The sequence below is a fragment of the Astyanax mexicanus genome, chromosome 23 (genome assembly GCF_023375975.1).
Source record: "Astyanax mexicanus isolate ESR-SI-001 chromosome 23, AstMex3_surface, whole genome shotgun sequence".
In the NCBI taxonomy this organism is placed as follows: domain Eukaryota; kingdom Metazoa; phylum Chordata; class Actinopteri; order Characiformes; family Acestrorhamphidae; genus Astyanax; species Astyanax mexicanus.
The window spans coordinates 20,977,783-21,000,019 of NC_064430.1; the positions used below are offsets into that span (position 1 = coordinate 20,977,783).

Here is a 22,237-nt window from a genome sequence, read left to right on the forward strand (position 1 = left end):
GCATCTACAACGCCCGAGCAGTGTACAATCTGGCAACCCAGCTGGCAGGTCAGAGTTTCCGCAGAGAGCGCGCTCAGGTGAACACAGCGATCGAGAGCTTCACCGCCACCATCAACAACAGGACGGAGAGCCGGCATGTTCTAACCAGCACGAGCCACAATCCACGAGCTTCCCTGGATTTAATACAGCAGGACGCAGTTCAGCACATCACGAAGCACAGGAACACAGAAACCATGGGAGACTGAAACTGAACAGTGGAGTTGAGAAACAGAGAGGGTTTTTGGGTGAAACCGAGCCGCACCTGCCCCGGGGGCAGAAGAACTGAAGCTCGAGCTGAAACCTGAGGTGGGTAGATGGGGTAGAGGGGGTAGATAGGGGTGGAGAGTGTGGCTGTATAACTGTTTAAGCTGCTTTTGTCTGAGGAAAACAGTTTTCTCAATAAATATGCAGAAATACTGTGTAAAGATGCGAAATCCCGATCCAGAGGGTGAACGTTGGAGCCGGGATTTCGTTCCAACTGCCTGGATGGCTCTTCTGCCGCAAGCCAGCTGCAGCCAAACAATTCAGGCAGTTGGAACGAAATCCCGGCTGGGACGTTCACCCTCTGGATCGGGATTTCCCACGTTAAAGCCATTCTCAGCTCCATTCAGCTGAGCTTTTCTCATTTCCTGTCTACCTGCCATAACATAACAAAGCCCCTCCCTAACAACCTGCTCCTCAGGCTCAGGTTCAGCTGAGTAATATAGTTATATCTAACCTTTTTAAAGCTGTAGACCTGGATTAAAGCCAGTAGAGGAGCTTGAGGAACATGTTGAAGGAAGTGTCTGCACTTCCTCAAACATTGGTCGGTTTGAAATACGCCGCCATATACTTATGTAATTTGAGCTGAGAACAGAGAGCAGTAGAGCACTTTAAGGTCGTGCCACCGCTGGTTAAGCACAGTTCTTTTTACACAAACAGCAATTTTTTAGGTGCTTGTTGTCCCTTTTATATATTTTCTCTTCATTTGTCACTTTTTTAATCTTTTTTTTTTTATAAATTAAGTTATTGTACAAGTAGTATAGTTTTGGTTTTAGCAACAATTTCAACTAAATCATTTTATATCATCTTATACTTCTTTTTCTTTCGGCTTTTCCCTTTTCAGGGGTTGCCACAGCAAGTTCTCTTCCTCCATTTCCCTCTGTCTTCTTTATATCATCTTATACGTAATATGTAATATTTATCTTAGTTTTGTTTCTAGGGAAAATGATAAAAAAATACACTACCAGGCCAAAAAAAGTTATTTTAGTAGTCGAATAATCTGCTGATTATTTTTCCAATGCTTATTTTAAACTGGGCAAGTTAGATCTTGTACTGTAAGGCACAATAAAAATCCTTCCAATTTCCCGAAAATCAACAGTGTGCCTTATAAATAATCCGGTGAATTCTACCAGTCAGGTATCAAGGAGCAGTAAAGGCACTTCGCTGAAGTATTAAGTGTTATAAGGGTGAGTTTACAGTGCATTTTCTATATTACTAAAGATGGGTGCAGCAGCATTAGCAGTAGATGCTAACCACAGCGCTAGCTCTTTCGCTGCTAAGAGGCGAGTATATTGGACTGTAGTCTGCGTGTTTGCTGTGTTCAAGTAAGCTACGTGGGACGAACTGCAAGCTAATAGTGCCCTGGTTTAATGGAACACTCAGGGTTTCTTATTTACGTTCAACTAGTGCTGCGGTTAGCGTCTAATACTAATGCTTAGTGCTGTGGAAACTTCACTAAAAACTTACTCTTTGACAAAGTATTGGAAATCTAATTACTGTAAATAATAAAAATTACAGTTTTGTTTACTTCCCCCAAGTTTCTCGTTAGAAGGGAAACATGGCAATACCCCTGCTCACTTCGATGTAGGCATCCTTGCTAGTGTCGCTTAATGCACCTTTTATTTCGGTGCGCCTTATAGTCCGAAAGCATACAGCTCTGGAAAAAAATAAGAGACCACTAGAGTTTTTGAATCAGTTTCTCTGATTTTGCTATGTATAAGTATATGTTTGAGTAAAATGAACATTGTTGTTTTATTTTATAAACCACTGACAACATTTCTTCCAAATAAAAATATTGTCTCATTTAGAGCATTTATTTGCAGAAAATGAGAAATGACTGAAATAACAAAAAAGATGCAGACCTCAAAAAATGCAAAGGAAACAAGTTTATATTCATAAAGTTTTATGAGTTCAGAAATCAATATCTGGTGGAATAACCATGGATTTTAATCACAGTTTAATGCATCTTGGCATGTTCCCCTCCACTATTCTTACACACTGCTTTATGCCACGCCTGGTGCAAAAATGCAAGCAATTCAGCTTGGTTTGTTGGCTTGTGGTCATCCATCATCCTCCTGAGTATATTCCAGTTTTCCGGTTTTCAATTTGGTAAAATCAAAAACTCTTTGGTCTCTTATTTTTCCAGCAGTGGCAAACAGTTAGAGGACTGTAATCATTATCAAGCCATTAATATATGCTTAGTATAACCTATTATTATATTTATATACATACTTCTTAAAAGCTTAGTACTGAAATAATAAAGTATGGATGATTTTGATAACTCCCAGCTTGATTTCTGTCAAATTTCCATCAACATTAATTTTGTCCCAAACTTTTCTGACATTGACTTGTAAGTGAACCACAGGATTAACAATGAAAATGCAAAAAAATAAATAGGTTATGGGCCCTTTTAAATATTATTTGATTTAATACTTTAACATGTTTGGAAAATCTAAAATTTTCCAAGTTCTGTCCACTAAAATGTGTTTTTACTCTGCTGTAGAATTCTCTGGACCTGCAGTAATGCCGCAAGACGATCGCATGGCCATCCTGGCGGATGAAGAAGAGGAAGAGCAGAAAAAGAGCGATGCTCTATCTGCACGTTTTAACCGCCTCTCACTGGAGGTCCAGGATGATACCGCAACTACAGCCACTTCTAATCCCGGTGACCTCGATCCACCAACACTGACCCCGATGTCACAGCATGAACTAAATTGCTGTGAGCGCTTGTTTCTCCGGGTCAACCGGCACCTCCTCGTCTCTAAAGTGTTCTACTTCTTCTTCTACGCTGCTTACGGCTCGCTACACCCACTGCTGGCTGTTTATTATAAGCAGCTGGGGATGAACCCCAGCTACAGTGGATTGCTGGTGGGCATCAGATACTTTATCGAGTTCTGCAGTGCCCCGTTTTGGGGTGTGGTGGCAGACCGCTACAGGAAGGGGAAATATGTGTTGCTGTTCTCTGTTTTCTGCTGGTTGATGTTTAACTGTGGGATTGGCTTTGTGAAACCAGCAGCTATGAGCTGTACATTACAGAACCCAACCACAAGTATCACTTTAAACCCAACTATAGCTTCCACCAATGGGACTCAAGCTTCAACGATAGCCTTCACCAATGTGACTCAAGCTCCAACGATAGCTTTTACCAATGTGACTCAAGCTCCAAAGATAACTTTCACCAATGGGACTCAAGCTCCAACTGTTGCTTTCACCAATGGGACATTCTCTCCGATGATAGCTTCCACCAATGAGACTTTAGCTCCGGTTACAGCTTCCACCAATAGGACTTTAGCTCCGGCTCCAGCTTCCACCTATGGCACGTTATCTCCAGCTGTACCTTTCACCAATGGGACTGCAGCTCCAACTGTTCCCTCCAGCATTAGCACTTTGAGCCCAGTTGTAGTTTCGACCAGTGGAAATGGATCAACCCTCCCTGTTAACACCTCGGCCAATGAAACTAGGCAGCACCGAGATCTGAATTTTGCCTACAACTCTCTGGAACGAGTCAAACGAGACGCTAATGTTAGCCTTAGCATGACTTCCACATCACAACCTGTGCAGAATTTTAACACATCTCCTCAGTCCAACACCACTCAGTCCAGTACCACAAGCTCCACATCCACACCTCCACCACCCCCCTCCACCAGCACGTTAGAACCACCAGTCATTCGCTACAACTCTGACCAGGTGGAGGCTATCTTCCTCCTCATTCTGCTGGTCATCATCATCGGAGAGTTCTTCAGCGCGCCCGCCGTCACAATTGTGGACACGGTGAGTAACTGTAATGCTCTGTAATTCCCCATGATTGATACTGAATGCAAAATATTTCACAGTAGATATCTAAAAATGCATAGTACTTACTGAATAATTAATAGTTGTAAAAATTGGAGTCTGAATAATTCACAGTAAATGTTAAATAGTTCATATATAAAGTAAATCAGTTATTGTAGTTACTGAATAATTCATAGTGACTATTGAATTCAGTTGTGACTAAATAATTCACAGTAGATTCTCAACAATACATAGTAGTTACTAAATAATTCATACTGGACATTTCATAGTAGTTACTGAATAATTCATAATGGCTTTTGAATGATTTATAGTAGTTACTGAATAGAGGTGTGCCAAAAAATCGATTCACATAAGAATCTTGATTCTCATTTACTACGATTCAGAATCGATTTAAAATGTCCCAAAATCGATTCTGAGGGGCGGGTTTTGGACTGATTTTGGGCTGGGTATTTATGTTGGACCTGGCAACCCGCTTGTCCCTTCAAACCGAGGTCTTCCAGACCCACACAGAGCGTAGTAGGTGTTTGAGAATCACCGGTAAGATGGCAGAACAAGCACTATATTACCTTAGATTAACGTGTAGTTTTAATGTTTTATGGCAGAATGCTTCATAACAAGCATAAAAAAGATCGCTAGTAGTTAGTTTCAGTAACTGTTAGCTAGCTAACAAGCTAACTTTCCAGTTCCACCTTAAATAACGCTACAGGTGGCTGCGGGCTGCAGCATTTAAGGCGGAACGGAAAAATAACAATAAGCTAATCAGAGCTAATTTCAGCTCCTCATCACAGAGGAATTAAGGAATGGACAATATGAATTAATTTCTCCACCTCCTGCCCCCTTTCTGAAGAAATACAACGACCTTAAATTAACTAGTTAATCAGCAGCTGCTCCTGAACTTTAGCGCTCCACTGCTATCATCACATCAGCCCAGCAGCGTCACCTACACACCACCGCTAGTAGCCTGGTAATAAAGCAGTGTTATTTATTATTTATTTATTGTTCATTAACGTCATTGTGATATCCCAGTGATTCCTCTGTCACTGAGGACCCACATTCCTGCACATTTTATTGTTTTTGTAACACATTACTTGCTCCAGGACCAGTGTATATTATGGAGGGTTTTTTTTTTCAATAAGATTCATAAGCCAGAAGCAGAAATTTTTATAATTCAAATCGTTTTGAATCAAAAATCGATTTTGAATCGAATCGTGGCCCCCAAAATCGGAATCGAATCGAATCGTGAGATAGTAATTGATTCCCACCCCTATTACTGAATAATTCATACGAGAGATTTCATATTTCATAGTAGTTACTGAATAATTCATAATGGCTTTTGAATGATTTATAGTAATTACTGAATAATTCATACTGCATATTGAAGAATTTATAGTAGTTATAGTAGTTACTGAATAATTCATGAGGAGTATTGAATCATTCATAGTACAAATTCAATAGTTTGTGGTTGATACTGAATAATTCATAGTGGATATTAAATAATTCATAGGAGATACTGAAAATGCATAGTAGTTACTAAATAATTTAAATAATAATAAATAACTCATAGTACTTACCAAGTAATTCAAAATGGATGTCCATCAATCAATTATAGTAGGTTTGCAGGTGGATAGTGGATATCGTACAAATATCAGTAGTTACTGATGAAAAATTACAGTGGAAACTGAATAATTAATATTGTACAAAATAATTTATTGTAGACATTGAATAATTTATAATATTTATTGAAAAGTAATCTGAATTATTTCTTTTAAAATAAAATTATGTATAAAGCAACTGGATTAAGACTGAATATAATGTTACTGTGAGTGATAATAAATCTTTGGGTGTTTTCTCAGATCACACTGCAGTATCTTGGTCCACACCGTGACCGTTACGGCCTACAGAGGATGTGGGGATCACTAGGCTGGGGTCTGGCCATGCTGTTTGTTGGCATTTGGATCGATCACACACACGTTATCTACGTCATTGATGGTGTAGTTGGGTGCGTTATGCCCGACTATAAAAACTACCAGATCGCATTCATTGTTTTTGGTATACTGATGGCGATGGCTCTCGTTGTAGCAACTCAGTTCCAGTTTGACATTCGAAGGCTTGATGAGTGTGGTGACAGTGAGAACCATCAAGACACCCAGAGTGGAGGTTCTTCTTCCAGTAGAGCAGAGAGCTCAGACCACGCCAGTGGTCAGGAATTTCGCTACCTGGAGCTGCTGAGACTTCTCTGCGGTGTACGCTATAGCACGGTTCTATTCGTGGCCTGGTTCATGGGCTTTGGCTACGGGTTTGTGTTCACCTTCCTATACTGGCACCTGGAGGACCTGAATGGGACCCCAACATTGTTCGGGGTGTGTTCGGTCCTGAGTCACGTGTCTGAGTTGGCTGCCTACTTCACCAGCCACAAACTAATCGAGCTGGTGGGTCATATCAGGTAAGATATGAAAGCAGTTGTTTATTAGATGTTTTCATTGAGTGAGATGGAAAATCTCTTGACTTTTACTAGGGCTTTGCTATGTTACAATGGAACACTCTACCCAGACTTGCATCCCAAAAATGTAAGATTACATTTAGACTCATACGCCAGAGACATGACTTGAACTTGGACCACAGAGACTCAAGACTGAACTCTTCAAGATTTGTAACCAAAAAATCTGAGACTCAAAGCCCAGAGACTCCAGACTTAACTCAAACTTGTACCTGAGAGACAAAACACTTGACTTAGACTCAAAAACCGCAAAAGAATCAAGACTCAAGGCTCTGATAAATACCTCATAGACTGGAGACTTGACACTGCAAGACATGACCCTGTCTTACAGCCCAAAGACTCCAGACTTGACTCACACTTGAACCTGAGACACAAGAGAGTTGGTCCCAACCCAAAGACTCCAGACGTAATCTGGACTTATAACCAAAAGACTTGAGACTTTACCTCGATTTAACTCTTACACACTCCCTAGAGTTTAGAAATGTATTCCAAAGAGTTAATTTATACTTTTAATACAGACACCTGACATAGACTACAGACCCAACTGAGATCCATATCGTAGAGACCTGAAATTTGACTTGGACCCCCCCACCCCTATCCCCTAACCTAAACTCTGTGTTGTTCTCCAGATATTTAAGAGTCAACTAGGACTCAAATCCCAGAGACTCAAGACTTTATTTGGACACAGACTTATACCTGAGAAATGAGACTCAAGACAAATATTTAAAGACTTGAATCAGTTTGGTACCTCAAATACTTGAGATTCAACTTGAACTTGCACCATAAATGACTAAATCCTCACTTGTACTCCAGTGACCTGAGACTCAACTCAGACCAAAACCCCAGTGACTTGATTAAAACTTGCACCTCAGAGACTTAAGACTTGACTTACATGAAAGACTTAAGACTCAGCTCAGTCTCATTCCCCTGAGACTCAAGACTTTACTCAGAATCTTACAAGTGAGACTCGGCTCCAACTGTAAGTCCAGGCTCGGGACCAAACTTAAGCTCCTTCCCCAGATACTTGATATGTCAGTTGGAATTCACACCACCCAAAGTCAAATCAGACTCACACCAGAGAGACTTGACCTGGACCTGTACCCCAGAAACTAGAGACTTTACTCAGGCTTTCAACCAACAGAGCAGTGGCTACTTCTGTCTGTGTGTCTGTGTGTGTGTGTAAGAAAAAGAGAGAAGAGGGAGAGAGTGAGAGAGTTTGTTTGGCTACTGTTTAGTTTGGTGGATAAAATGTCTCGTTGTTCAGGAGAACAAGAGCCTTTTCTCTTGAGACACAGTCAGTCCAGCCTCATATCAGTCACCATTATACTGCCACTACCCCTCTCTCTCTCTCTCCCTCTCTTATCTTCACTCTTTAATTTTTCAGCCTTTTATTGGCCTAATATTACTGAGTATAATATTTCAAAACAATAATTAAAACATAACAGCAGCAGCATATTGTAATAAGTTATGTAAACCTCATAATGTAAGGTAAACACTGTAAAGTTTACATAGTAACAGTGTGTGTGTGTATGTGTGCCTATCCTTTTGTCCACAGGGTGCTGTACATTGGGCTGGCGTGCAACACTGCCCGCTACCTTTACATCTCCTACCTGCAGAACGCCTGGACCGTGCTGCCCATGGAGGTGCTGCAAGGTAAATCAGCTGCACATGGTGATCGAGTGTTCTCGTATTGTTTACTTTGGTGTTTTTTACAACAGTAACAGTGATGGCTCAGTGGTTAGAGCACTGGGTTAGTGGTGATAGCCCAGTGCTACCTCTGGACATTTGGCACAAATAAGAGTAAATATTCAGAGCTTTGTACTGTTATTTAAAGTAATGTGACACAGGTCAGACGAGAATATTATAGGTTATAAAAGGTTTTTAGGTAAACAATAAAATATATTTCGGCTGGCCCAAGGGGCCTTGCTAGCCCTTGCTAGGGTGTAAGCAGAAAATTGTGTTTTTGTGTTTTTGTTGAACAGAAGTGTGTCTCTGATAACCTAAAAAATATTTAATATTAAAATCGTAGAAAGTAGATCATTAAACAAAATTTTAAATAGGGTCTCCAAGTGGTCCAACAGGCTTAGCACTGCCATTATGATCAGGAGATCCCTGGTTCGAATCCTGTTCATGTAGATTGCATCATGTAGCTTTCATCGGCTACCGGAGACCTAAGAGAGCTCAATTGGCCTTGCTCTTTCTGGGTGGGTAGTTGGCGCTCTTTTCCCTCATCACTCAAAAGGGTGATGTTGCTCAGCACAAGGCATCTGTGAGCTGATGTATCAGAACCGAGTTGCTGCACTTTCCTCTGAGTGCGCTGTGATGCTATTCAGCAATGCTGCATTAGTAGCAGTTTGGAAAGAGCCGGTGTCTGACTTCACTTGTTTTGGAGGAGGCATGTGTTAGTCTTCACCCTCCTAGTGTTGGGGCATCACTAGTGATGGGGTAGTCCTAATGTGTGGGTTGGGTTGGCCGTGTAAATTGGAAAGAAAATATAACAGTCTCCCCAAAACTGCAGCTGTTTGAGCAATTATAAAGGCAGCACATCACATAACCTTTAAACTAATTTGCTTTCAGAAAACAAACATGGCAATCAAGCTTAATTTGACTGCTGGGTAACCTACACCTTCCTCATACTGTGTGCTTGGCAGACGAGTTTGTCTGCATTTTCTGGTAATAGGGAGCTTCTGGTGAAATCAAAAAATGTTGCTTGGTTGGTTTTTTAAAGGTGTTCTGACTATGTAGCAAATTGTCTTTACAGAACAGAAAAAACTGATATCAGAATCCCAAAAACACAAACTAGTACTGTCCCAAAAAACAAATACTAGAATATACAAATTCTCAAGCCCTATCTTTAAGAACTACCTCCACCATGTTTGGAGGCTGCACTCTTGCCCGTCTAGCTCACACTGTAGATTTATGCAATACCCATGATATAATAATATAGACAAAAGTATTGGGACATTTGCTCAGAGAGTTTATCGTTTATTCTGCTGTTGTTGGAATGTTTTGTTGTGTTATCTCTATTGTGCAAAGAAAGACTTTCTACTTCATTGTGGAGCATTGCTAGCATTTGTATTTAGCAACAAGTGCGTTAGTGAGGACAGGATGTTGGATGAGCACCACTTCCACTCTTCCACTGCTGTTCAATGCTGGGAAATTTATAGCCCTCTAATCCACACCTGGCTTAAAGCCTGGTGCTGGTAGGTTCCTGTTTATCTGCTTCAGTTAACTTCTTTACAGGGTCTGGGCAAGCTGATATTGTCCATTTTGTGCATCTGTGTCAGCAACAGGTGCAACTGAACATTTAAACTTTTTCTGGTCTATTTTCATACATAAAGCACACTGGATTTTAAGTTGCATTATGCGACACTAGTAAGAAACAGGGGTGTCACCCTGTTTTCCTTCTAATTTAGCAGGTCGGGAATAGCTAAGTAAACAAAACTGAAATCCTTAAAAAAACATGAACACTGGATGTTAAATTACACAGATTTTTCTCCTGAAAACTGTTTATTTTGGTGAGTAAAGCGCTTCCGTTTATTTACAGTAAGCTAAGATTTCTAGATTTTCTCTAAGGCTGGGTGCAACAGCATTAGCATTAGCGGCGAATGGTTAGTAAATGCCACCCAACAGCGCTACACTGAGAAACCCTGAGTGTTCCGGTTAGCCAGGGCAGTATTATCTAGTGGTTCGTCCCACGTAGCTTGCTTATCACGGTAAACGAGCAGACTACAGTCCAGTATACTCACCTCTAATCAGCAAAAGAGCTAGTGCTTAGCGTGTTTAGCGGCTAATGCTAATACTGCTCCAGCCCATGGTCTGGAGAACTAAACTGAATCTCCTGTATACTCCTGTGTGGCTTTAGCATAGAGATTGTTATGAACATTAGCTTATTATAGTCAGAGGCACACACCAGATACCAAACATGCCTTGGCTGAATGACTTACTATAAAGTCAATGATCAATTCATTTTGATTATTTGCTGATCTGATGCTTTAATACTTAGTTAAAATATTGACATTGCACTGATGATATCATTAAACTGGCTAAACTGGTTAGCGTCAGTCTGTGTGTCTGTCAGTGTGAAAGTGCCAGGAATGCTGATTTACATCAGGTAAGATAACATTCATCACCTACATGGGTGTGTGCTGCTCTTAGCCCCTTCCAGCAGGTCCAGGATTTATGATTAGCATTTTACTCTTTGTTTACTTTGGAATGATTTGTTCACGCACACAAAGCTAGCTGTTCTCACGCAATAACCCCAGTTTATTTGCGTGTGTGTTGCAGGTGTGACTCATGCAGCAGTCTGGGCAGCCTGTATCTCCTACCTGAGTGCTGCCGTCCCTCCAGCCCTTCGCACTTCAGCTCAGGGAATTCTACAGGGTCTCCATCTCGGCCTGGGCAGGGGCTGTGGGGCCATGGTGGGCGGCGTCTTCGCCAACTACTTTGGTATGTCACTCCCAACAGAAGAATCCCATGCCAAAATCTTCAAGCTATTTAACTTTGTTTGGATGTCAATGTGACTAGCTCTCACTGTGAGCTGCCACAGTGTGTAAAACTACCTCCACCATGTTTGGATGCTGCACTTTCTCTTGACTAGCAGCGATTTAAAAAGTCTAATCTACATAATGTTGATTTTGTGGACAAAATGACCGTATAAAAGCATAGAGAGCTCATCCATCTCTGGTCTAATGCCTCTGCTGGCTGACTGCAGTATGATATGTAGCTCCACCTTATATAAAAATAACCTTAAACTGTCTTTCCATCTCCAGTGCCTACTGGAGTCTACAACAGTTCTTCCTTTGCTAATATTGCAAAAAATGTATTGCCCTCAGAAATCAGTTTTTATATATCATTAGAAGGTGAGGTTACACTTAAGTGAAATTAATTGATTGACAAAATTGGTTGGCAAAAAAAAAAACTGTCTGCATCATATACGTAATGTCATGGATGAGTTGGACATACCTAAGTGCAGATAAAATATTAATTCAAAAAAACAAGATATACAAAAGCAAAGCTAAAAAACAAGCACAGGTAATGCAAACAACTCAAACAAGACTGGGATAATTAGTCTAACAGAGACAAGAACTAAGACTAGGCAAAACTAAGAATACAACAAACTCTATGGCTGGATCAAAATTGTAATCGAAGTCTAAACAAACTTAACATGCAAACATAGAATCTATGGAACACTAAGAAAACAGACCTGAATACATGCAATATGAATTCAAAGCACATCAACTAAGAATACTAAGATACAGAGAACCAAAGGTACAAGGAACCAAAATATTTGACAAGTAAACTCTAAAACAAAGGTGCTTATAAACACAAGGAGAGTAAGAAACACCTGAGGCTGGAAACAAGGGGCGGGGTTACAAACAAAACACAAGGTGACCACACTAAAGGCTAGGGCAGAGACAGAACAATAACAAAGTAAAGTCATATGCTTCAGGAGCACATGGGGAGGTAAACAAAACAAGACAACAGAGGACAGGAGCAGAAAGAACCAAACAAGGAAATACTCAAGACAGACACAGGCTAAGATGTGACATGTAAGCTGAGTTGTTGTAAAGCTGTCAGGCAACTAGTTAGTTTATAGCAGTGTAAGCTCCATAAAGGCAGTCTGAGACACATGGAGAAGGTCTGGGATAAAGAGGCAGGTTTCAGGCAGGCCTGAACTGCCTTAACTGACTCAGATTGCAAATTCAGCATCACGGTGGATATTTTTGGTTTCATTTCCATAAAACAGAAGTGAAAGGAGACACAGAATCCTTGCACACATACAACTCTAATTTCAAGTTGGGACGTTGTGTAAAACATAAATAAAAACAGAATACGATCATTTGCAAATCCTTTTCAACCTATATTTAATTGAATCCACTTCAAAGACAAAATATTTAATGTTCAAACAGATAAACTTTATTGTTTTTTGCAAATATTCACTCATTTTGAAATTGACGCTGCAATAGGGGCAATAAAAGGCAAAATTGAGAAATGCTCAAAAACACCTGTTTGGAACATTCCACAGGTAAACAGGTTTATTGAAAACAGGTGAGTGTCATCATTGGGTATAAAGGGAGCATCCCTAAAAGGATCTGTTGTTTAGAAGCAAGAATGGGGCGAGATTCACCACTTTATGAATATATGCGTGAGCAAATAGTCCAACTGTTTAAGAACAACGTTTCTTAACATGCAATTGCAGTGGTGTCCAGTTTATTACAGCAAGACAATGGCAAGCCACATTCTGTATGTGTTACAACAGCGTGGCTTCATAGTAAAAGAGTGCAGCTTCTAGACTCACCTGACTGCAGTCCAGACCTGTCTCTTGTTGAAAATGTGTGGCATATTATGAAGCGCAAAATACGAGAACTGAGACCCGGACTATTGAGCATCTGAAGTTATACATTAAGCAAGAATGGGAAATAATTCCACCTACATTTGTCCTCAGTTCCCAAATGCTTTTTGAGTGTTGATAAAAGGAAAGGTGATGTAACACAGTGGTAAACATGTTCCTGTCCCAACTTCTTTGGACTGTGTGACAGCTTTCTATTCAAAATGAGTGAAATTTTTGCAAAAAACAATAAAGTTTATCCATTTGAACTTTAGATATCTTGTCTTTGTAGTGTATTCAATTTAATATATGTTGAAAAGGATTTGCATATCATCGTATTCTGTTTTTATTTATGTTTTAAACAACGTACCAACTAAATTGAAATAGGGGGTTGTTCTATCATCATGTAAACTCTTTTTTTATAAATAATACATATAACAAAGATTTGTGTCCGCAGGCACTGCAGAGACATTCAGAGGGATTGGGATGGCCTCTCTGGTCATTCTCCTGCTCTTTGCCTTCATCCAGCATGTCACAGAAAAGGATGAGCACACGGGTAAGAAAATTATTTATCCCTGTTGTTTGGATTTTAAGCTGGAGGGAGCAGTGGTAATGTTTTGCATGAATTAATTAATTCATTCATAACATGACAAACCAATTTATATGCTCTTTGTCTCTCTCACTGTGAACAGTAACAGTGTGTGAATCTACCTCCACCACATTTGGATTCTGTACTTTATCCTGACTAGTTCTCATTTTGAGCAGTAAAAGTGTATGAAACTACTGTCACTGTGGTTGGCGGGTGTACTTTACTCTGGCTAGTTCTCATTTTGAGCAGTAACAGTGTGTGAAACTACCTCCACCATGTTTTGATGCTGAACTTTATCCTGACTAGCTCTAATTTTAAGCAGAAATAGTTTATGAAACAACTTTCACCATGACTGTCAGGTGCACTTTAGCCTGGCTAGCTCGCATTTTAAGCAGTAACAGTATGTGAAACTACCTCCAGCATGTTTGGAGGATGTACGTAACCTGGCTAGCTCTCATTTCAAGCAATTAAAGTGTATGAAACTACCTCCACCAAGTTTGAAAGGTGTACTTTAGACTGACTAGCTCTCATTTTTAGCTGGCTATAGCTAGAATGTAGGTTGTCTGATCTGACTTTTGAGAGGGTTGCAAATGTTTAGTCTGGAATGATCCTCCTTCCACACTAGATAGATAGATAGATAGATAGATAGATAGATAGATAGATAGATAGATAGATAGATAGATAGATAGATAGATAGATAGATAGATAGATAGATAGATAGATAGATAGATAGATAGATAGATAGATAGATAGATAGATAGATAGATAGATAGATAAATAGACAGACAGACAGACAGACAGACAGACAGACAGACAGACAGACAGATAGATAGATAGATAGATACTTTATTGATCCCTGAGGGGAAATTCTTGACATCCAGCAGCAGGTGTGTATAGTACACAAAGTTACAAAAAGATAAAAAAAATATAAATGATACATATAAATACAACAAAATAAAAAATAAAATGAAATTATAAAAGTACAGTCTTTAGTGTGTGTGTGTGATGTAAAATGGAGGTAGTGCAGTTGAACACAATAGACAGCGAACACCAGTTGATGTGCATAAAGTAAGTATAAGGATAACTGATGTCCGCCATACAGAAAGTGCAAACACAGTTATATAATAATTTAAATTTAGCAGTGCAAATGATACGTAAACAGTAGATGAATGAACTAGTGAATGAACTACTAGTGCGAAATAGGGTACAACTATAAAAATAGTGTTATGGGCATCAGCAAGATAGTGTGACCATAGATGGGGGTATGTCCATGGTGTGGCCAGAATTGCTGGAAAGAAAAGGTGTCACAGAGTGTCACACACTATTGCATCTCAATAATAAAGTAATAATAGGTTTTGGTGTTAGTCTAATGGTTTTCCTTCCTCCTTTCTGAAGAGGACAAGATGCTTGCTGAGAACATCCCAGTCCCCTCCAGTCCGGTTCCCATAGCCACCATCGACTTGGTCCAGAACCAGGAAACAGTGGCCCCAGCTGTTCGACCAGAGCCCAAATTACCAGCGCGAAAGACACGACACCAGGAGGAGCAAGAGGACGTGAACAAACCGGCGTTTGCCCTCTCTGTGTCGCCATGGGTTACCATTGCTTTTGCCTTGGTTCAGATCAAAGAGTTGATCGTCTTAATGAAGACACACCCACCTACTGAAGTCCAGCCTCTACAGGTAACAAGAGGCTCATGGGAAAATGTAAAGATTGTGTTAAAAATAATGCAGATTTACTGTTGAGCACACTTTTTAAACAGGCTAAAAAAAACATCTGTTTGCGTTGCATGCTTTCCTCAGAAGGAACAAGGTAAGGATGAGTGTGGTGTGAAGTGAGATTAATCGTTTACATTTTTTTATCAGATTAATCACAAAAATATTGTGTCATTATTCCTGATAAATTATAAATGCTTGTGCAAAAGTACTAATTCTCCTAATGCGTAACATGAAATAAACCAATCAGCGTGTTACTTGCTATTCTCTTTAAGAGCGAGGTGCGCTCTGACTTTGGCGGATTGCTTTTCAACAGAGGAAACACAGCTTAAATGAGCTTGTCATTTACCGTAACAGTAATGTTTTTTGTTTTGTGTTCTGTTCTTTTGGTGTAAAACTTGGGTTACTGCACTGCTGTGTGTCCTTGTGTGTAGATCGAGCAGGGGTGTATGCACGTTGAGGGCCCACCTTTGTTGCTAAGATAGCAATAAACGTCTGATGGTGGCTGTTGTCTAGGTTGTATTCAGACAGTGGAGCACCTGTGATTTCCACAGCCAAGATAGCAATTCGCCAGAAATTTACCTGAACACAACTCATCATGAGACAACCAAATTTATATATATTTTTAGCATTTGTTAACACGTCATCATTGACAGCACTAGTGGTTTGGTGTTTGTTTCTGAAGACAATATTAACTGTCAACATTCAGAGTAACATCCTGGACTTTTGCTCTGTGTAGGACGCAGATGAGCCCTCTCCAGACTCCCAGGACGAGGACATTCCCCCCAGGACTCCTGTGACTCTCGACCAATTAGAGGGCTAACTCATGCGGACTGTACTCCCTGCCGGACAGGGCATCTCTGGAGACCTCAGCACCACAGCTGGCCTTATCAGAGTCCACACGGGCCCTGAATGACTCTCTCTGACTTTTCTACTAGAGCTGGAATCCATGAACTTGTTTCATTGAACTTAATTGTTAATGAATGTATCTTTATTTGTATAGATATAGACTCTTTAGTGTATCATAAACTTGTTTTAAAATATGTTTTAAATTATTTTCTGGATGTTTAGTTGAATTAATTTGTCTGGGATCTGCCTCCATTCTGTATTTTGTTGTTGCACTATTTTTAAACCAGTGTAGCAAACAGCAGTTTCTTTTGATTTTTACATTCGGTTCAACAGGTTTGTGAACGACCTTAAAAATCACTATAACCTTAAGGAACAAAGTAACTATGGGTAAAATATTTTGTAAACATTCCTCTAGCTAAGTCCAGGTTTGCTACAGCAGTTCTCAGTGTAAAAAAAGGCTACAAAAAATGGCTAATGCTAATTTTGTTACAGAAAAATAGCCATCCTAACATGGGCTGCTTTTCCACTGCAGGGCCAAATGGTTATTAAGGCCTAAGATCATCTGTGGGGTCCCTCTAACCTGGTTACAATTTTGTTTTTCATTTGCTGTGTTGCCAAATCAAGACAAAAAAATGCACAATGTCCCATCTGTGGCTGTTGTCAAATTCCCACATGCTAACTAACTGCTAAATGGAGAACTGTCTTGTTTTACACCAGCTACCAGCCTCATGGGTTTAGAATGCTGGGGACCAGCGTTACCATACAAGCAACCAGGCTTATCTCCTATCACTAATATGACGTTAGCATGGTGGTTATGGCCCTCATGCAGCATCGCTTATTCAGAGTTAGTGCAGTCCCAACTGGCTAGTATTTAAGCCCCTCCACTGAATGGTTCTGTGGCCCCAAGTATGGTTAAGTAACAGTGCTAAAAAGAGAGAATTGTAATTGTTCAGTAAACATACCACTGAAAAAGCTCAGAACAATTTGGCCCTGCAGTGCAAAAGCAGCCATCAAGGATTCGCAGTAGGGATTGTATTTGTTTTATTAATAAAGAAAACATTCTGAGTATTGTAGTCAAGGTTAGTGGATAAAAGTCCACTGGATTTTTCCACTGGACTGGAAAAATCCACTATCCAGTGGATAAAAAAAAATGTAAAAAATAGTCAATTAATAGAGATGATTACATAACATGGCAATTTTTTAACTGAAAATATATATTTTTTTAGTTTAAGTTTTTTCCAGCTGGCTTTATTTTGAAGTATTGTCCTGACTCAGTAATAGAAAACTTTACTAATGTGAGTGGCTGCATCCCAAATGCATACTACACACTAAAACTATAAATTATATACTATAGACTAATCTTAATAGTGCAGCTTTGGCAGATTAGTTACAAAATATTAACATATGTTGCTATGCCAACATACATCACTCCAGGTTCTCCAAACACCATTTTTGTTGCACTTATTCATATTTGCTAAAAGTCGTTATATTCCACAGCCAACTGTCAGTGATATTATAAAAAAGTGAGTCAATTACTACAGACCTCCAAACTTACTGTATTTTTTTGTGTTATTTCGTGTTATTCAGAATTTTTAGTTTAGCTCTCCAGCACTGGGGCTGAAGCAGCATTAGCTTTAGCCACTATTTCCTTGTTCAGAGGGGAGTATTATCCACCTGTAGCCTGCTGCTAACCCTGGCTAGCACTGCCTAGTGCTAAATAGAAATCTGTGTAAATTCACGCGCAGAGCTCGTTTGACTTTAAAAGAAAGTCTTTTTATTACAGTTTTGTTTACTTAGCTTAGCTTTACTTAACTTAGTTAGCTAACCCCCCGCCCCCCACCCCACCCCCAGCAGTGAGACCTGCTGAATTAGAAGTTTCTTATAGTGTCTCTTAAAATGTGCCTTACAATCCAGTGCACCTTATGTATTAACATAGACCAGAAAATAGACGTTCATTGATAGTGCGCCTTATAATACGGTGCACCTTATAGTGCAAAGAATACGGTAATGGATAAAAAGTTGAAGAGACTGGGAATGAAAGCAACTATGACAGAGCAGAGCCAGCTGATGCTCTGAGTCAATTACTACAGACTTACAAATTTTCTGTATTTTTTGCACTATAAGGCGCACTTAAAATTCTTTTATTTTCCCAAAAATCGTCAGTGTGCCTTATAATCCGGTGTGTCTTATGTATGAATTTTACCAGTCAGGTTGTAAGGAGCAGTAAAACCTGCTGAAAACAGTGAGACCTGCTGAATTAGAAGTTCCTTATAGTGTCTCCTAAAATGTGCCTTTTAATCCAGTGCGCCTTATGTATTAAAATAGACCAGAAAATAGACGTTCATTGATAATATGCCTTATAATGCGGTGCACCTTATAGTGCAAAAAATACGGTAATGTACCCTACAGATTAGCTGGAGAACAGCATAGTCTAGAGTGCTTAATGGAATGGACTTCCAAAACCAAGCAGCTTCCAAGCCCTATATCACCGAACCCAAGACAGGTGAACAGAAACTAGTTAGTATTACCAATTAGTATGCAGTTGGGATGCAGCTCAAATCATTTTACAGTGATTTACAGAAAACAGTGGCTTAAAACAATGTGAAATGGCAGGACCTTTGAAGGCCACACTGTTTGTATTACTGTACCTTGCTCGTGTTGTCCCTTATACCTTTCAGACAGCAGGGGGCAGGATTGTAGCAGAGATGTTTGTTTGTTCAACCACAAGATGAAAATGATAAACCTCATTTCTTAGAAAGTGTCTAATTTCTGGGAAGTGTCTTAAAATGGACTTTAATAAAATAATATTATTTTGTAAAAAGCAAATATGATTATTTTGCAGAGCATGATTTTTTTATTTTTTTTTATAAGCTTCTCAAACAGCATTCACTGCTCACTAGACATGGCAGTCATCACCATTCTTACTTTGGTACTGTAACTGTATTTAACTGAGGATTTTATTGTAGTTTGTTAAAATACAGCTCTTGAAAAAATAAGAGACCACTTACAAATAATGAGTTTCTTTGATTTTGTGTAATCGAAAACCTCTGGAGTATAACCAGCTGAACTGCTTGAATTTTTGCACCAGGAGTTATCCAAAAGCAGTGTGTAAGACTGGTGAAGGAGAACATGCCAAGATGCATTAAAACTGTGATTAAAAACAAGGGTTATTCCACCAAATAATAATTTCTGAACTCTTAAAACTTTATGAATATGAACTTGTTTGCTTTGCATTATTTGAGGTCTGAAAGCTCTGAGAGATCTTTTTGGTTGTTTTAGACATTTCTTATTTTCTGCAAACAAATGCTCTAAATGACAATATTTTTTTTGGGAATTTGTCTGTAGTTTATAGAATAAAACAACAATGTTCATTTTACTCAAACATATACCTATAAATAGCAAAATCAAAAAAACTTATTTAGAAACTGAAGTGGTCTTATAATTTTTTCCAGAGCTGTGTACACTGACATGCCACAAGTGAGACAGTCATTGGAACAAGTATAGTGTTCCAAGACTTTTGCCAAATCCCACAGAAACTAAAGAATGCTGCACTGAACTGCAGGATATGCATGTTGGGCCAGAACAACTTTGAAAATTTTAAAAATAGAAATGGAATCCCATCCATCTGGCACCCACTATTAATCCTCACTCAAACTTCCATAAATCATCACATCACCTTGCCATGAGCATGCTGGGCTGAGTTCAGCCTCACTCAAAAGATAACACCTCACAACTTATATAGGTATAGGTGTGTTTCCATGCTGACTTTGTGATTTACAAACTGCTATCGCATGAATTTTAGCCGGTGTCATTGAATGCCTGTGATATCAGCATATGAGTTTTTTGTCAGAGTCTTCTTGCAGTCTTCCAGATCTCCCCTTGACTTCCACACTTCCCCTAAACAGCTGCTCTCTCTTAATAATAATGAACTCTGTAGAAACTACAAGTTATCAAAGTTTGATTCCTTGCTTATGACATATGTTTTTGGTTCTTAAAACCTTTTAAGAACTTTTTAAAGCTAAGAGCAAGCTAACAAACGGCACAGTACATTTGCTGGGTAAGGTCGGCAGCATGCTATGAATGCTACAGCTGCATGCTTGTAAATGTTGCTGGTGTTAGACTACAGGACCAATCAAGGTGGAATGGCTTCATTCTGTTCGCAAGAAAGGAACAAAACAGCTGATTTCATAAGACTGTAATAGTTGTATCTTCACACTGCTTCCCTCTACAGTATTTTAAGCGAAGACACAAAAATTCATTAATTTACACAATATTAACCAAACTAATGATGGCATATCCTTCCACTTAAGGAAGCTCAGTTAAAAAAAAGCCAGCACTAGTGAGTGCACCCCTATTGCATAGTTTGTTAGTCAGAGACTCAGTCAGTAGGCAAAATTGGCTTATCATTTAGCTATCGATTTCTCAGTAACGTTCTTGTATTGGGTCTGGAGACTACCTGTAATCACCAGGTGCAAGACAACACTGAACTAGCACAGGACTTTTGTATTTACTGTACATTTCTTTTTACGAAAACATGACAAGACTGATGAAGCTCCGGAGAACCATGTGTCTTAAGATTTGTGACAGAACCACCTAGACAGGTTCCGTTACGGTTCTGCCTTCCAGATGTTTATGCTCTAAGTGACGCATAAATCTTAGTAAAGTAGTTTTAATGCTGAAACACTTTATTGTGGGAACTCCAGCTGAGGGCATTCTTGGCTTTTCTTGGCTTTTGTCTGCAGTAAGTGGTGCAGAGTTTTTCTGGGACTCACTGAGTCAGGAATTTGTGGGGACGAGTAGGCGGGGCAGTGGGAGGAGCCTATTCTCCAGAGTCTTGAAGAGCTATAACATCAAAACCTCACTCAGTAATTACCACGTGAAGATGATTACAGCATTTCAAACACGGTGGTCATGCACGCCGCCTCCGAACAACTTTTGTTGGATTTGTAATTTGGCCCAATGTTCCCTCAGAACCCTTCAGTTCCTCGCTTCCTTTCTTTGTTTTTCCTATTTTCTTCCTGTTGTATAAGACTCTCTTTAGAGCTTAGATTATAGTACAGCAGAAGGGCTGTGGGAATACTTTTTCACATACTTTTATAGGAAAACAATATACAATCCTAATTTAACCCTTTGAACCCCAGACTGTTTTGGTGTGTTTTTTCTCAGTTTTTGTCAATTCCCCTTTTACTTGTTAAAACACAGTAATGTTAGGAGATAGCCACATGCTATTATTTTTCTTTATACCAGAAGACATTGAGTTGCTCAAAATTTCATAATTTGAGACATTTGAGAATTTTATTCAGGGACTGTTTTTTTATTATTATTCTTATTATTTTTATTATTAATATTTTTGAATGTACAGACTTTAAATCAGTTCCCACAGGAGTTTTATTTCAGTAATAGTTAGATTAGAGTATATATTAGTTCAACTATAAGGATTTTGATGATAGTTCCTTACATGGCTCATTATTGTGATAGAATACATGAGCAGCACCAGGTGCTGTTTTTCTTGAGGATTTGTTTTTCTTGATATTCCCACCTAATGCAGATTACTAAAACCTTGGCAGTCATAGCAGCTAAGAGTTTGAGTAACTTGGCCAATCTGGACACTACTGGGTTTACTCAAATATCGTTATTTGATTTTTTGACTATGACTATATATTTTATTATTTTATAACTATTTTAGAAGAGAGGTAACCCATCTCTGGAGATTTGGGAGTGTTTTTGAATCTAGTCTTGCTGAAATATATAGAATGAATGTGAGCATTTGTTGTTTTAAAACCTTTATACATTGTTCAGCATTGATAGCTGTGTAAGCTCTATACATCATAGGTACTAATTTTTCTGCAAGTTTTTCACAAATTGTTGAACCTGTCTGACACTGCCTGTCTATAATGATGTTTATTGTTCCACTTACTTTTCCAGCATTTTGTTGCCATGTACCAACTTCTAAATGATTTCATGTTTTTCTTGATATGTCTTATTTTCAACATCTGACATGTGTTTTGATTTAGCTTGGCAAATCATTGAATTCTGTATTTATTTACAATTATTTATATTCACACACCATTTAAACTTTTTGTAACTGGAGTGTATTTTAGAGAGTAGTTGTGAAGACTGGGGTAGGTCTCTCTTTCTTCTCTGTTCTTTCGCCCACACACTAGAGG

At 39.2% G+C, this 22,237-nt stretch overlaps 1 protein-coding gene across 1 annotated transcript; it reads left to right on the top strand.

Moving 5' to 3' along the window:
• The first annotated feature begins 57 nt into the window (after positions 1–57).
• On the top strand, positions 58–16,371 carry mfsd6a (major facilitator superfamily domain containing 6a). The gene is made up of 8 exons (XM_049471073.1): positions 58–345; positions 2,804–4,071; positions 5,946–6,535; positions 8,145–8,242; positions 10,877–11,038; positions 13,378–13,476; positions 14,905–15,188; positions 15,961–16,371. Exons 2-8 carry the CDS (start codon positions 2,824–2,826, stop codon positions 16,042–16,044), a joined length of 2,565 nt encoding a protein of 854 aa, XP_049327030.1. The 5' UTR covers positions 58–345; positions 2,804–2,823; the 3' UTR covers positions 16,045–16,371.
• Positions 16,372–22,237: the final 5,866 nt, after the last annotated feature.

What these genes read in the sequence shown, in the direction of transcription:
- mfsd6a (XM_049471073.1), top strand. Translation starts at nt 2,824, where the DNA reads ATGCCGCAAGACGATCGCATGGCCATCCTGGCGGATGAAGAAGAGGAA. An exon ending in GCCCATGGAGGTGCTGCAAG is followed by an intron (nt 8,243 to 10,876) that starts GTAAATCAGCTG and finishes TGTGTGTTGCAG; the next exon opens with GTGTGACTCATGCAGCAGTC. An exon ending in CTGAAGTCCAGCCTCTACAG is followed by an intron (nt 15,189 to 15,960) that starts GTAACAAGAGGC and finishes TGCTCTGTGTAG; the next exon opens with GACGCAGATGAGCCCTCTCC.